This window comes from Aquarana catesbeiana, linkage group LG02, assembly GCF_042186555.1.
Source record: "Aquarana catesbeiana isolate 2022-GZ linkage group LG02, ASM4218655v1, whole genome shotgun sequence".
Classification (NCBI taxonomy): domain Eukaryota; kingdom Metazoa; phylum Chordata; class Amphibia; order Anura; family Ranidae; genus Aquarana; species Aquarana catesbeiana.
In genome coordinates this window covers 698,845,086-698,862,291 of record NC_133325.1, presented here as the reverse complement: position 1 = coordinate 698,862,291, position 17,206 = coordinate 698,845,086, and the positions used below count along the sequence as shown (strand labels likewise).

General features: G+C 42.2%; 1 protein-coding gene across 1 annotated transcript in view; it reads left to right on the top strand.

Moving 5' to 3' along the window:
- The window catches only part of ZSWIM7 (zinc finger SWIM-type containing 7), a 299,859-nt gene that overhangs the window by 87,347 nt on the left and 195,306 nt on the right, over positions 1–17,206 (top strand). The window contains exon 4 of the mRNA XM_073616881.1: positions 6,377–6,479. Coding sequence (XP_073472982.1) covers positions 6,377–6,479 — 103 coding nt within the window. The remainder of the gene's footprint in view (positions 1–6,376; positions 6,480–17,206) is intronic.

Here is a 17,206-nt window from a genome sequence, read left to right as displayed (position 1 = left end):
CCATTTTGTTATAATAATCTACTTGTTTAAACCAATCTCTTAAGTCTGGTCTTTCACTATTCAACCATTTTTTTGGGATCAGTCCCTTTGCAGCGTTCAAAAGTTTTAGCGTCACTGTTTTCATGTATTGCTTTTTAGGAATATTGGAGTCGTGAAACAGACATGTCAGTATGTTATTATCTGTCTTCTCGCCCGTTATTTCCTTTATGCAACTGATTATTTCCTGCCAGAATACTCTTATTTTCGGGCAATCCCACCATATGTGTACCATTGTGGCTTTTTGTCCACAGTTCCTCCAGCACCATGGCGATCCATCTTGGCTAATTTTATGGATTCTCTCCAGGGTCAAGTACCACCTTACCAGGAATTTATAGTTCATCTCGATGGTGTTCATATCCCATGCTTGATTATATCCTGCTTCTATCATCCTATCAACTTGCTGGTCTTCTAGTTTTACTTCCAGCTCTTTTTCCCACTTTTCTATAAAGGAGGATCTTCCCTGTCCTTCAAGGTCTGTCAATATTTCATAAACTTTCGAGATACCTTTTTTCAATGGCGTTGATGTTATACAAAGCTTTTCCAACCGATTTAATCCTTCTCTGTCTCCAAACAAGTGTGGTGATGTGTTAACTAAGTGATTCAATTGAAAAAATTCCCATTCACGCAACTTCCCACCAAATATAATCTCCAATTCTTGTGCAGATTTCATCTTCCCCTTTGTAATAATATCTTTGATTTGTGGATTTTTTATTCCAAGTCTACGGAATATATCTTCTCCAGGTGTAAAAAAATGTATTCCCATGAGGGAAATTAATGGTGAGTTGTATACCCATTTTTCCTTCCGGTGAAGTGCATCCCATATTTTAAATACATTTTTGGTCAATTTGTGAGAATCTAAATCTAGTGTTCTAAACGTATCTGAAATCCAAATATTTTTGAAGCGTGGCTCTGCTTAAAGTGTTTTCTAGCTTTTTTCTTTATTTTCTTTTGTTCATTCAATCATACGTGCTAAAATTACTGCTTTGTAATACCTAAAAATATCCGAAGCTGCCAATCCCCCATGCTGTCTTTTCCTGGAAATTAGTGCAAATTTTATTCTCAGTTTTTTATTTTGCCAGATGTATTTTGACAATATTTTTTGTATAATTTTGAATATAATGTATAATTTTGAAAAAGCTCTGTGGAATCCCTATTGGTAACATCTGGAATTTATACATTATTTTTGGTAATATTACCATTTTAAGCGTATTAACTCTTCCAATCCATGATATTGGTTGTGTACTCATCTTCTTTATTTCTGCCTTGATCTCGTTCAATAGTGGAATATAGTTTGCAGAATAAATTTTCTCAAATGATGATGTTAATTTAATTCCCAGATAAGATAATTCCGCTTTTACCCACGTAAATGGGAATTCTTTTTGAAGGGCAAGGACTTCTTTTTTCCCCAGTCCGATGTTCAATATTTCTGTTTTTATAGGATTTATTTTAAAGTTTGAGAGTTCTCCATATTCAGTCACTTCTTTCAGAATATTTGACAGAGTTACCCTGGGATTAGTCACATGCATTAGGATATCATCGGCATAGGCCGTAACTTTATGTTCTTTTTCCTCCACTCTCGACCCCGCTATCCCCTGGTTGTTTGGTAGGGTTGCTAGGAAAGGTTCCAGCGACAGTACATATAGAAGAGGCGAGAGCGGGCAACCTTGGCGCGTTCCATTAAACATCTCGAACACAGGTGACATTTTCCCATTTACCCTTACCCTTGCTGTGGGCCCATTGTAGTGATTTTTAATCCACCTAATTATTTTAGGCCCCAGTCCTAAATGCTGTAACGTAGCTATCATAAATCCCCAGTCTACTCTGTCTAATGCTTTTTCTGCATCAATTGACAAGAGCAGATCTGGGGAGCTGTTAATTTTCTTCTTTCTCAACATCAAAATTGTTTTTATGCTGTTATCTATTCCTTCTCTCCCAGGAATAAATCCATTCTGGTCCGGGTTTATCCATAGAGAAATTAATTTTTTTATTCTAGTGGCTAATATTTTAGCATAGAGTTTGGTATCCGTGTTTAATAAGGCAATGGTCCTATAGCTTGAACAGTTGGTTTTGTCTTTTCCATCTTTAGTTATTATTGTGATATGTGCCAAGAGTGATTCTTTTCTAATATCATCATCTTCTCCTATTTTGTTCAAATATTCACAAAACCTTGGAATCAGATGTTCTTGGAATTTTTTGTAATATTTAATCGTAAACCCGTTTGGCTCAGGACTTTTACCAGTAGGGGTTTCCTTCAGGGCCATTTTGATCTCATCCTGTGTTATCTCGTTTTCTAGGTCTTTTAATAACTTGAGTCTGATTTTTGGTAAGTTGGCCTTTTTTAAGTAGTTTTGTATCTTCCTCCTTCTTTTTTCTACTTGTTGATTTGTTTCTTGCTTTTTTATTGCGTAAAGTGAACTATAATATTGTGCGAAGGCTTGTGCGATATCCGTAGTCATATTTTTTATTTTTCCCTTTTCATTTTTTATCTTCTCTATATAATTTAAGGTCTTCATTTTTCCCTAGGATATTCGCAAGGTGTTTACTTGCTTTATTTCCCTTTGTGAATCTCTCATGTAATTTCTTAGTCGCCAGCCAATATTAATTTACCCTGTTTAAATTCAAGCCGATCTTTCAGCTTTTCCACTAGGTACTTTTTGGGGTTTATATTGGGACAGTAAATGTTTGCTAATGTGTACCTCATACCCTGTATTGTCCCTGTGAGGAAGAGGAAACGTCCTTCTGGGTCAGCTTTTCTCTTTTCAATAACAAAGCAGATGTTTTTCCCGAAACCAATTGCGACTCCTTTTGATCTTCTAATTGGTGAATCCCCGTAGTACCACGTTGGGATAATTATTTGAGAATATTTAGACTTTTGAGTCCTGCGTAATATGCGTCTCCTGCAGAAAAATAATTCCGGCCTTAATTCGTCTTTTCAGGTGAGTTTAATGCTCGCACATTATATGTCAGGATTTTAACTTTGTTTATCTCTTCCATTCTAATCTCTAGATACCCGCGCGTCCCCCTTAGGTGCGTCTCTCCCCTCCTTATCCCCAAAGGGGTCACGAGAGAGGGCCCTCATGTGGGGCGACACGCGGGAGCACTCCACAACTTAAAAAGGCAATCGGGTCACTAGGTTTTCCTAATGAAACAATACTAAACCCTCCCACACCCTCCCTCCTACCCAATTCCCTGACCCCCTTCTCTTTAACCACCCCCCTTCCACCCCCCTCCCGACCCCTGAGCCCTTGTGCATTTGACCTCTTAGTCATGAGTAGGTACCATATGATTTAGGAGATTATTTAACCCTACTCCTTTATTTGAGGTGGAAATCTACTTGGCACTTCAAACCACCCTCACCTATACAGTTATGCCCCGTACACACGGTCGGATTTTCCGACGGAAAATGTGTGATAGGACCATGTTGTTGGAAATTCCTACCGTGTGTAGGCTCCATCACACATTTTCCATCGGATTTTCCGACACACAAAGTTTGAGAGCAGGATATAAAATTTTCCGACAACAAAATCCGTTGTCGGAAATTCCGATCGTGTGTACACAAATCAGACGGACAAAGTGCCACGCATGCTCACAATAAATAAAGAGATGAAAGCTATTGGCCACTGCCCCGTTTATAGTCCCGACGTACATGTTTTACGTCACTGCGTTCAGAATGATCGGATTTTCCGACAACTTTGTGTGACCATGTGTATGCAAGACAAGTTTGAGCCAACATCCGTCGGAAAAAATCCTAGGATTTTGTTGTCGGAATGTCCGAACAAAGTCCGACCGTGTGTACGGGGCATAAGAATGGTAACTTCAGAGAACACCTTGCCTCCAGGTCCCCTCCCCGCCAACGCCTCCTCCCCCATTTCTTCTATTATTTTACCCTTTCAATCTTTAATTTGTTCGTTGGTGATAATTGGGTTAAAGACCCGCCCGATTGCGTCTTTTATATTTTCTGTTTGGGAAGATTCCGGGAGTCCTCGGATTCTTAGATTCTTCCTCCATTCCTTATTCTCCTGGACTTCAAATCTATACGCCTGCTCCTGATGTTCTTGTTTTAATATTTTAATTTCTCCTTTTAACTCTTTTATCCTTCTTGTGTGCGTATCTGTTTTTTTTCCACTTCCTCTACTCTAGCGAGCATGTATCCCATATCTTTATGGAGTTTTGTCATTTCTGATTTTAATGAGTTTTCCAAGGCCGCGAACATTCTTTCCATATCTGTCATTGTTGGTATTTGGACCGTTTTCTGATCACCCAATGTTCTAGAAAGGGTTTCTGTTTCAGAATCTTGCTCTACTCTAATGTCTGATAGTGCACTGCTATCCATCAGTATTTTATTATGACCCTTTTATTAACTTTTTTTTCCTTAATCTCTAACTGTCTCCCTTTAGAACTTTGTTGTTTTCCTGAGACCATTACTGCCCCTTCTTTATCTCCTCCTTGGGTCACGTATCTATTCATCTGTCCAGAGGTGGGGCTTACACTAGGGCGTGGAGATTTTGCCACTACCCCTCCACCCCTTCCAGTCTTACCCCTCATTTCTGTCCCTGCAAACCCCCCCCCCCAAAAAAAAGGGGGGGTATGCCTGGAATAGAAAATTTAAACAATTTCCCCTGCCTGTTTCTCTCACTCAACCAGTCCCATTAAAAAGTTGTTGCGACCACCTTGAATGTTTCAACCAGAAAAATCAACCAGAATTCCAGTACAGTTATGTCCCTTTACAGCAACTGTTATTTGTTATACTATAGGCAGTCTATAATAGATTTATCCTAACAGTGCAGAAGTCAGGTGCAGAAATCAACAATGTCTCCTTTTTCATGCAGAAGTCTTAACAACTGATCACTACTTGTTATTTATCTGGGGGGCTATAGTCCATTTCCATTCAGATGTAGGCTCCAATGCAGTAGTCAGGAACGGAAAAACGACAGTGTCACCTTTCTCCACCTCCACTTTTCACCTCACCAAATCATGTTTTCATGTAAGAAATCTTAACATATACTTACAACTTGTTACTTATCTGAGGGGGGGCTGTAGTCCGTTTCCTGTTCAGATGCAGGCTTTCCCCACTTGATTCAGCTCTCCTCGAGGGGTCCCCTAAGTGTACCAAGGGATCAGGTACATGATCTGATTTTTCTACCTTTTGGTTGTCTGACGATTTCCTAACTTTTGGTGGCCGCTTACCTCCTTACCTATCCCCTGTCTCCGCGGGATGTATCCACTCCTACTCCCGAACGGCTCAGCTCCAGATACTGTGTTCAGCGACTCAAATGAGGGATCGGATGCGGGAGAGTGAGAGCGAGATGAGAAATGAAAAACTTCTCAGTGCTTCCCCAATCTGGAAGGGTGGGCGGGCTGCCCAGCGGAAAAAAGTACCTAGAGGAGATCGATTAGCAAGGACTCGTGGGGCTGGAGACCCGGCGCTCCTACAGCACTCTCTTACTCAGCGCCATTACGAGACTCCTCCCTCATGGGGGCAATTTTTGATATCTATCATTGCATTAATGCTGCTTCACAGTTTTTTCTACTTATGATTACTTTGCAATTGTGGCTGCACATATTGTTGATTCTTTTTAAATCCTCATAAGGCTTATCATATTTTTTCACTTTGGTTGTATGATACCCAAAGCTTTCATTAGTCTTTCTCTGATACGCATTGATAATCCACTCATAATCATACTAACATCCATCAAATGTTTTGACAAATGCCTAAAATCCAGACAGACTGGGCTGTCCTGTTGGTAATGCTTGTTGGTATGCCTCTTTGGCTTTTTTTTGTTTTGTTTTTCTTTGTATCTATCCTCAAAATCCCAGTTGTGAAAATGACACCACCTTTCATTTCTATGTATGAATAGACCCTGATCAATAGTATCAGTTTTAAAGATGAACTCTTGGCAGGTACAGTAACCCAAGTATAGGACCCCCCAAGGGCTCCTGCAGTTTCTGAACCTTCCCCTGCTTATGAGTAATAGAAGAGAAAAGTACTCTCCCATATAACAGGAAAAATATTGAAAGAAAGAGCTCCGAATGTGTTGTGAGTGTCAAAATTTTAATAAAATATTGAATCAATAAAATGTATATATGTATGAATCGTATAAAGCCAGCTAAAAAACTCACAGAAACACTGTCAGTATAATCCATCTGACAGCATGTGACGTCAGTCCACTAACTCTTCTCATCGCGTTTCGTCCTATGGAACTGTGTCTTTATTTTTTTTCCTGTTACTCAATAAGTTTATATAAAACGATGATATTTCAAACCATTGGATACAAGTGTAAAGTATGTGTGTAATCTATAAACAGTATAATGTCTGGAATTATTGTTTTATTTGCAGGCTGAAGTTTATTTTTGGGCCCACAGCCCTGTACGCCCTGGATTTAGTAGATCAGCGTTCAGTCACACATGTGACTAGTCCCAGTGGACGCAGCACCTTCCAGGTAAGCTTGTACATGTCTTTGATTTCAGCCCTCTTGAAGTGTTTTACACTGACAGTTGCCTAATTTGGTGACACACAGCAATGGTGTTTTGATCAGGAAGCCTAATGACTGCTATTGTTTCTGATGCATCATTGGGTGGACATTGACCCCTTGAGTACCAGCCTGTAATACCCCTTCATTACAAGGCCTTTTTTTTTTTTGATTGGAGTGATAGTTTGACTGACGAATATTCCATCATGTAGTGTACTGAAATGAATTTTGTATAATTTTTTAGACAGATAACGCTTTCTTGTGGTGGTATTTATTAAGCAATAAGCACTAGTTTTTTTAGGGAAAAAAAGACCAAAAATTTGGGTTTGCCTATATTTATCTTTCATTTATTTACCACCCTTTTCAACACCTCATTGGCGAACGGTGGCTCTTTTAACCTTGCCACCCACTTTAATAAAAACAAGCACACAACCATTGGTGGTCAGTGGCACTATAAAACCCCTATCCTAAAATTTCATTTTTAAAATCCCATCATTGGCCCTTTCTAGATCCACCAGAAAAAAATAAAAAAATAAAAAACAAATGTGTGGACCCAACACCACTAACCTTATAAAAAAAATGTAAAAAAAAAGAGGGAAGGTGTTTTAAAAAGTGTACTGCCAAATATTAGAACCCATTTTATTTTTATTTTTTTAATAATATAATAGAATTATCAAATAACAATTGATGTATGCAAAATACATTTTAAAATAAACTTGGCCACACTTAAACCCCCCCCCCCCCAAAAAAAAAAGAATTCCTTAATCAATATTAATAATCATTGCCACTTTAAAATCCCCTCCCCAAAATAATATCACAATCATTGGTGGCTAGTAACCCTTGGGCCCCCCCATACCTTTAAAAAAAAACATCCTATCTTCATTGATAGTCAGTAGCACTAAAAAAAGCCCCAACTTCAACTTTGATTTGCTAAAATCCCCCTTGCTGCTGTGTTTATAAACATTCAGCCTTTTTACAAAATAAGAAGGGGAACTTCCTCCATAAATTAGCTGAATGTTTGTAAACACTACTAGTGTTTACACTTGTGATGGCTGTGATTGCTTCACAGTGATCACAAGTTTCAGAGTCACTCTGATTGGCTCTGCACATCATAGCTGTGATCTGAGCTGTCCAGTAACAGCTTAGATCACAGCCAAGCACACTGGCTGCCCAAGTATGTCTTCTGCAGTACTGTTTTAAAACTGCACTACACTGCCATTTGAAAATGTGCAGTGGTAGTAAAGTAGGTAAATGATTTTCCCTTGCTAACCTTTTAGTTAGTTTTTTTCACCACTGCAGTTCAGGGAAAGGTTTTGAATGTTTATAGAAAGGATGTGACAGCATCCTCCCTAATGGATTGGACAGCATTTTCCCTATCTGGATTCACACCTCCTCACCTAGGATTGGTGACGTTCATCAGAGGTTTTTGTCAGAAACCATGAACCAGACCGAGACAGATGTACAGTAAAATCACACTTACCAATCACACAGGCCAAAAGTCAGGGATTCAAGTAGAGGCACAATTCTATGTGTCCATGTGAAAGGGGCCTTAGGGTTGAGAAGAGGTGGAAAGAAAAAAGAGAAAAAAAGAGAGTGGAGGTGGTATCTCATTCCTCTGCTGCAAGGACAGCGCCATACCACCTTGAACATGGGGAAAAGAGACCAGTGAAACCATTTGTGTCAGAATTTCTCATCTTTGCCTCTCAATGTGGCGGTAATGTTTTCTATGGAATTAATTTTGTCTATTTTGGTAAACCACAGCGAGTGTGTAGAGGGGGAATCTTTATTCCAAAGTGTAGGTACACAGTCCCTGGCTGCGTTCAAATAATGGACCAAGATCAAGTTTTGGGAGATCAGCAGCAGGTAATTGGCTGGGTCTAGACCTAGGTCAAAATCAGTAAACTGCTTGATGGTCTCACTGACTTGGGTCCAGAAACCTTCCAGTTTCTTACAGGTCCAGAAAACCATGGAGGCTAATGCCCTCTTCTTTACATCTCCAACAGGTATTCACTGCCTCAGGATAGATATTTCTCTGTAGTGTGGGGACCTTATACCAGCAAGTCTTGTACCCCAAGGCCAGAGTAGAAGCTTATAAGCAGCCAAGACCACATGGAAGAAGGGCCCAGTCTCCAGGCAGAGATCCTCAAAAGGGGTATTGGGACAGTATGAAATTCCAGGGTAGAGCAAACTGGCGAGGTAGTGAGTCAGTTGTAGAAGCCTCCATGCATCCATCGGGGGATCAAACATCAATCACAGGTCCAAAGAGGGTTTCAGCCCCAGGCCGAAAGTGACATTTTGAAGTTGAAATGTACCCTGTTGTAAAAGTTGTCTATCTGATAGGCCTGGGGGGGGGAATGCTGGATTACCAGATCCTGAGCTGGAGGATTGCTGCGGTTGATATAGTACTTTAAAGGTCAAGAGGGGGTGGTTTATCCATTATTGTTTTCAGTTAGATTAAAGTTGTGCGGGGACATGTTCAGTGTTTTCCATCTGATTTTGCTTTATATTTGTACCAGTTATACCAGATGTCACTTGAATGAGACACAGTTGTGTCTAGCGCATTCCCTGATGTATTACCACTTCTCTGATTTTGTATGTATGCATACATTTGTATCAATTAGCATAATGTAATTTCTCACTATATATCTGTTTATGTAACCATGTGCGTATGTGTAGATGAAGATTTTTAGTTTTCTGCATGTGTGCAATTATAAAATATAATTAAAATAGAGATGCCTTAAGGGATTTAGCAAGGAGATTTAATGTATGAAAAAACATGAGCAAAATGACAATGATCTGATTTTTACTGCGTCCCAAGGCACTAAATCTTAATTCCATCAAGTCTTGGCATAAAACTACCCTATTAAAGCACATCTAAGCTGAAAAACAGACATGTAATATATTGCATGTTTGTTTTATAGTTAAGATATGTTTTGATAGGGCAGTTTTGTGTGTGCTTTACCAGTCCTTTAAGTGGATGTAAACCTGAATTTTTAATGAAGACTTCTACCTGGTACAGTAGAGGATGTCAAGTCTTCTGTGCCCAGTCTTGCCACAAAGAAAAGAGTTAATCCAGGTCTGAGCAATCCTCTTGTCTTTTTTTTAGTAAGATAAAGAACTACACACAGATAAGTCTGTGTTGCCACATCCCCCACTGCTGTGACTGACATCTGATTTCATTATCTCATGAACGGCATTAGAGCACAGAGAGAGTGTTACGATTCCAGCTTCACATTCCCCCACCTTTCTTCTCCAGTTCTCCCAGGATTGGCTGCTCCACAACTCAACATGATTGGGCATGCTGAAGTCATGTGGTGCCTTTCCTGGGTTTTGACTGGATGTTAATCAAAATTCAGGAATAGGGCAGTACGAGAGTGTAGAGGTGGGCGGGGAGTCTTGTGACATCATGACACCGCCCACTGAGCTCCGGCAGACAGTCTCACCCACCAATTCTATGGTTTTGCGGGGACATTTGCAAGGTAGGGATACATGCAGGAGGCTTGCATTTATATATACATTAATACTGTGCCATTAGTTTAAACTGGGTGAGTGGTGGGTTTACATCCACTTTAATATATACAGATAGTATCTGCATCTTAACACCATGGATGTGACTTTGATTGGCTATTACACTACATTTCTACTGGCTAAACAGGTTATTTTCAGTGAATATTTATTTCTGGAGACTCTTTATCCTAATCAGATCAGCAGGCTAGTATAGAGTACTATAAATACAATGTAAATTTCCAGCTACTCCTAATTACAGAGACTTTTTCAAATCCTTGCCAAAGAGTAATATCTGTGTGCTTAATCTGTTAAATTATTCCTCCTTGTCTAAACCATTAAACAAATCGTTTTTAAAAGCTTAAATAATTAAATATATAAATTAGGGCTGTTACTGAATAAAATTTTCGTGTTCGATTAATCGTTTGTTTTTAAATCGATTAATCGACTAATTTCGATTAATTATAAGGCACATACAGATCCAACTACTTTTAGCTGATTTAGCACCATTGTTATGGCAACTGCCGAAGCCGGACCTAGCGGGGCATGGCAGCCTCACTGTGCCCATAATCGCAGCTTCACTGTGCCCATAATGCTGTCTCATCGTGCCTATAATTGCAGCCTCACCGTGCTCATAATGCTGTCTCACCGTGCCCATAATGCCGTCTCACCGTGCCCATAATCGCAGCCTCGCCGTGCCTATAATGGCAGCCTTACCGTGCCCATAATGCATTTTCACCGCCCAGAATCTCAGCCTCACTGTAGTCAGTGCCTGTGCCTGGATTACACAGTGTGCGGGCATCTCCCGCTGTGTGTCTAAGAGCTGAGTGTGAAAACTCCTCCTAGATCAGCTCGTGTGATAGACAGAACACTGCGTCTATCACACGAGCTGATCTAGGAGGAGGGCAGGACTTTTCTCACAGCGCAGCCAAAGTTTTCACACACAGCTCGGAGACACACAGCGGGAGATGCCCGCAGACTGTGTATGACATATAGTGGAGGAGGAGGGAGCGGAGCGCTGCGCTGCAGCCACAGCATGGCCCCAGGGCAGGCCGGCTAACGATCAAAAAATTTTTGATCAATCAAAAAAATTAACGATTAATCGAGGAATTAATCGTTAATTTCCGCAGCCCTAATTTGAATGTAGATAAATCATGTTATAAACATATGGTAATGAGAAAATGTGGGGGAAAAAACAGGGGCTGGCCTTACCAATTTCACTCAGAAAATGCAATTTTCCTGGTTGTCACTCTGGCCCTCTTGCATGTGACATCAGCTTGACGCACTGGCTCTTTTGCAAAATAAATATTAAAAAGATTATAGTTTCTCCTTCATGACTTGATTTTTCTTTGTCTGCCTCTGACTATTTAGACTGCTAAGTAGGCACTAATGGGAATGCCAGCCGCCCAATTTTACTGGAAGTCCAATATAAACAGCTGCTAGTTATCTCGGTGGTAGAAGCTTGCTAAAATCTGCAACAGAAACTCATTTTAATGCTTGACTTGGAATTAAAATTAGATGATATATTTCTGGACCTTTGAAGGCGGCATTGTGCCTTCGTGGCTGCAGCCGCACGTTAACTTTTTCTTTACACTTATCACCAATGAAAAAAGAAAAAAAAAAAAAAAAAAAAGAAAATGCCGTTTGTTGTCTTTATTATAGAATGATGTGTGTTAAAGTGGTTGTAAACCCTGTTACACCACTTTTACCTACAGGTAAGCCTATAACAAGGCTTTCCTGTAGGTACCGTAAATATCTCCTAAACTTGCACAGTTTAGGAGATATTCACTGTATCGGTTCGTGCCATTTCTTCAGTAGCCATGCCATGACCAGCGGCTCCCGCTCACAGCGCCGGAGCCCGCAAACCTGGAAATAACTCCGGGAAACATGTCGCCGGTCACAGTGATGTGCAGTGGACCACTTCAACAGCTTCATTCTAAGGGAAGTATTTCATAATGAGCTAGTATGCAATGCATACTAGCTCATTATGCCTTTGTCTTGCAGGGTTGTTTTGTTTCTGAGTTTACAACCACTTTAATGGTAAGTAAAATTATACACTGCTTTCTGTGGCTGACTGGGGGCCAATAACTGACTGATTTTAGATAAAAGAACAGCATTGTGGCTAAAAACCCCTCTAACTTTTTGGCCATCTTCATTCCCAGCTGATCTGCACCCTCCTCATTTAGGTGCAGTCCGTCCCTTCTATAGTACTGGTTATCAACTGAGAAGTCAGCCCAGTCCTCCAGGAACACAAACCCCTCCTTACTACACCAGCTCTTCAGCCACTTGTTTACTTCCCTTATCTCCCTCTGCCTTTCTGGTGTGGCTCGATGTACCGGTAGTATTCCTGAGAATACTACCTTGGAGGTCCTTTTCCTCAATTTAGCTCCTAAGTCCCTAAAATCGTTCTTTAGGACACTCCATCTGCCTCTCATTGGTGCAAACGTGCACCATGACAGCTGGGTCTTCCCCAGCCCCTCCCAATAATCTCTCCACCAGATCCGTGATGTGCCGAACCCGAGCGCCCTGTAAACAACATACTGTTCGGCGCTTCAGGTCTTTGTTACAGATTGCCCTCTCTGTCCTTCTAAGAATTGAGTCCCCTACCACGAGAATCTCTTTCCTTTCCCTTCGCTCCCCCCCCACTCTCACTGGAGGAGTTCTTCCCCCGGCAGCTAGGAGAGTTCCTCAGCTCCAGCAGTGCTGGTCCCTGACTGGTTTCACCAATGTCACTCAATGGAGCGTACTTATTGGGATGCTCCAGCCCTGGCTCGGTCTCCCTGGCACTTCCCCCTCTACCCTTCCTGACTGTCACCCATCTACTTTTTGCTAGTGCCTGCACCTCTTTGACTCCACCTGCCTCTGTGCTGGCCCCTGACGGCACCTGCCGTGTATGTTCCTGGCTCTCCTTTAGTATGGAAGGATGTCTCAGTGCTGACAGTTACTTCCCCAGATTCAGAACCTGGGCTTCCAGGGAAACAATGCGCTTACATTTTGCACAGCAGTATTCACCCTCGATCAGATGATCAAGGAACGCATACATGTCACAAGATTTACAACGAGTCGCCTCTCCACACCCGCCAGGCATTGTACCCATTAAATTCAATGAGGATTGGGGATTATACCCTGTCCAAATTACCTAACAACTAGCTTCCCTGACACTAATACTCAACGAGACAATACACAGGTACTCAACAAGACAATACACAGGTACTCGCAGACCTAGGTGTACTCGCAGAACTACGCACATTCGCAGAACTACGTGCACTTGCAGACCTTCGTGCACTCGCAGACCACTCGCAGAACTACGTGCACTCGCCGACCTACGTGCACTCGCAGACCACTCGCAGAACTACATGCACTCGCAGACCACTCGCAGAACTACATGCACTCGCCGACCTAGGTGCACTCGCAGACCACTCGCAGAATACTACATGCACTCGCAGAACTACGTGCACTCCAGAACTACATGCACTTGCAGACCACTCGCAGAACTACGTACACTCGCAGACCACTCGCAGAACTACGTGCACTCGCAGAACTACGTGCTCTCCCAGACCACTCCCAGAACTACGTGCACTCGCAGAACTACGTTCACTCCCAGACCACTCGCAGAACTACGTTCACTCCCAGACCACTCGCAGAACTACGTGCACTCGCAGGACTACGTGCACTCGCAGACCACTCGCAGAACTACATGCACTCGCAGACCACTCGCAGAACTACATGCACTCGCAGACCACTCACAGAACTACGTGCACTCGCAGACCACTCGCAGAACTACGTGCACTTGCAGAACTACGCGCACTCGCAGACCACTCGCAGAACTACGCGCACTCGCAGACCACTCGCAGAACTACGCGCACTCACAATACACTAGTACACAGTACACAATACACAAGTACTAACGATCCACACGCACTATTCAGACAACACTCAGGTACTCACACTACACAGGTACTATGACCCCTGTTATAACCTCCTGTTTTCAACTCTGGTTTTTAACTCACCACTTAGACCAGTTCCACTTGGTCTAAGTTCCAGCAAGCTCAAAGGACCTGCTTCCTGATTGGCCGAAAGGAGAATCAGGAAGACAGTAGCGGATATTAATTCGCTATTGTCACACAACTGGGTGGGCTTGGGGCGCAGTGCTCTGCTCCCCGAGCCTACCCTTTTTTTTTAAGCCAAATAGAGCCTCAGGCTCTAATCATGTGCTTCTTAAAAAAAAAAAAAAATCCATGCGTCTGGCTCCCTGCATGTAGATTAGGGGCCGGGTGCATGGATTAGGGGGCGGCTCCGCTGCGCCAGATCAGAATATTTTTGTGGAAGGTGCGGCCAGGTGTTTGCAATCAGGAAACATGTTTGTCACTTACCTGGGGAAGAGATATAATCAGGATGCAGTATGGGAAGAAGGCGAGCTGGTGGTGGCAGTGATCTGCTACTGATGGCTTGATGCCAGATAGAGCTGGGCAATTTTGTCCAAAAAAAAAATCTGCGATTTAAAAAAAAAAAACTCGATTCGCGATTCGAATCGGGTTTTTTTTTTTAATGGACACCGCGCCGGTCCTGAGGAGCTGCGGGCAGGAGTTTTTAGGGGAGGCCGCGGCTTCGGCCTAGTCCGCGGCATCTGGCCTCGCGGACTAGGCCGAAGCTGCTGCCTCACCTAAAAACTCCTGCCCGCAGCTCCTCAGGACCGGCGCGGTGTCAGCACCGGTCCTGGGGAGTTGCAGGCAGGAGTTTTTAGTCGAGGCTGCGGCTTCGGCCTAGTCCGCGGCATCCGGCCTCGCGGACTAGGCCGAAGCTGCAGACTTGCCTAAAAACTCCTGCCCGCAGCTCCTCAGGACCGGCGCGGTGGCAACGCCGGTCCTGGTGAAAAAAAAAAAAATCTAAAAAATCGATTTGCTGAAAATTTGAATCGATTTGACCTCTCAACTCACTTCAAGATTCAAATCGATTCTTTCCCCAGCCCTAATGCCAGATACCACAGCATACCTTCGGAGGGCTAATGAAGTCCATGTCTTGACAGGTTAGGGCTGTTTTGATGGCAAAAGGGGGGCCCACTCAGTACTAGGTGTCATTTTGAAATGAGTGGTCATAATGTTATGGCTGATCATTGTATATAAAATGATAATTCAATACCCTTTATTCAAGTAACACCCTTGCACACATATAATTAAACCCTTCACACAGCTTGGATGCAAATACTGTATGTGGTGGTACTTTCACAAATGTTCAAGCCTGTAAAGTACATGTGAAAAAAAAAAATAAGTTGGTTTGGCTGTTTGGGGTGCAGAAGTGGAAGGCAGTACCTGGAGTGAAAGTTAAGAAGCATTGTTGACTTTCTTCTGTTTGTATTACTCATAATGAGCATGTATGGTAAATGACGTGTGTATCCCAGTGACAATAAGGCTGAAGCACGCTTCGTGTAGTGTACACATCATGTTTTCACTTTCAGACAACATGTGAATCCGACGACCTCTCCTCTGTACGATGGTGATAAGGAGGCTCGGTGGTGGCATGATAGGCAGTCACTAATTGCAGCACTCCACGTTGCAGCTGTTCTCCTGCATCTCATGATTGGACAGCTAGGTTGCTGATGTGACTTCCTAACAATAGTCTTTTGTAAGGAAGTCACACAGCTTTCCTAATGCTGTAATATTCTTGGAAGCAGAATAAGGGAATTTGGAGCAACTGCAGCTGTGTTCATTTCTGTGTGTCTGGTAAATGCTAACAGCTTAAACCAGCAATTTCATACTTCTCTGAAAAGATCAACCGTGCAAGTAGGCAGCTGCATATAGAGCAATGTTGATATAAGTAGTGCAGGCTTATGAATACTACAGAGTACACATATTCCCCTTTTCTTTGTCTGCAAATGTTTGTAAATCACAGTAGTAAAGCATTTACTGTTTTTCTAGTTAAATCAATGGTTTGCTCTTGTCAGAATTGAAAATGAAGTTTTGAGATGCATACAGGGGATGCACTACTTGCTTATCAAAGCTTCTGTTTTTCATGCAGGTATTGCTGCAGTGTAGCCATTCTCAAACAGGGTACTGTGGAACTTCAGGGTTTCTCCAGATATTGCTAGGGGTTCCTGTAGCTATAAGCTATAAGATAACACTGACAGTAAAGTTATTTTTAGCTTTCTGTAAGGGTGGGCATTCTTCCCACTTGCCACCAATATAAAAAAGCGCTCTTCCTACTGACTATCAATTTAAGCAGTATTCTTCCCTCTGACCACCAGTGTGAGGAGCATTCCTCCCAATGACCACCAATCTAAGGAGTACTCTTCACACTGGCCACCAATGAAAAGAACATTTTTCTCACTGCCAACCAATGTAAGGAGCATTCTTCCAACTGATCACCAATGTAAGGAGCATTCTTCCAACTGATCACCAATGTGAGGAGCATTCTTCCAACTGATCACCAATGTAAGGAGCATTCTTCCAACTGATCACCAATGTAAGGAACAATCTTCCCACTGATCACCAATGTAAGGAACAATCTTCCCACTGACTACTAATGTAAGGAGCATTCTTTCCACTGACCACCAATGTAAGGAGCATTCTTTCCACTGACCACCAATGTAAGGAGCATTCTTTCCACTGGCCACCAATGTAAGATGTGTTCTTCACACTGGCCACTCTTCTTACTGATCCCCAGGGTAAGGCGTATTCTTTGCACGGACCACCAGTGTAAGGAATATTTTTTTCACTGCTAACCAATGTAAGGAGCATTCTTCCAACTGATCACCAATGTAAGGAGCATTCTTCCAACTGATCACCAATGTAAGGAACAATCTTCCCACTGAGTACCAATGTAAGGAGCATTCTTTCCACCAATGTAAGAAGCGTTCTTCCCACTGACCACCAATGTAAGATGTGTTCTTCACACTGGCCACCACTGTAAGGCCAGGTTCACACTGGTGCAACATATGCTGTGACTACAAATTTGGTGTACAAATCAATGGTTCCCTATGAGAGCTGTCTTAACTTTGAAAAAGGTTCTTCCACTACTTTGGTCCGACTTTGGTTTGTTTTCAGCCTATTCAATATCATTAAAGTCAGATCCTCGTCCTAACCATCCAACTTGTGACATCTGACATGGTGATTACAGCAGCAGGTAAAGGAATTTATGTCACACTGGGATTGTTTTGATTGGTCAAAGGACAATTCGGACTATCTCCAAATTGGAAC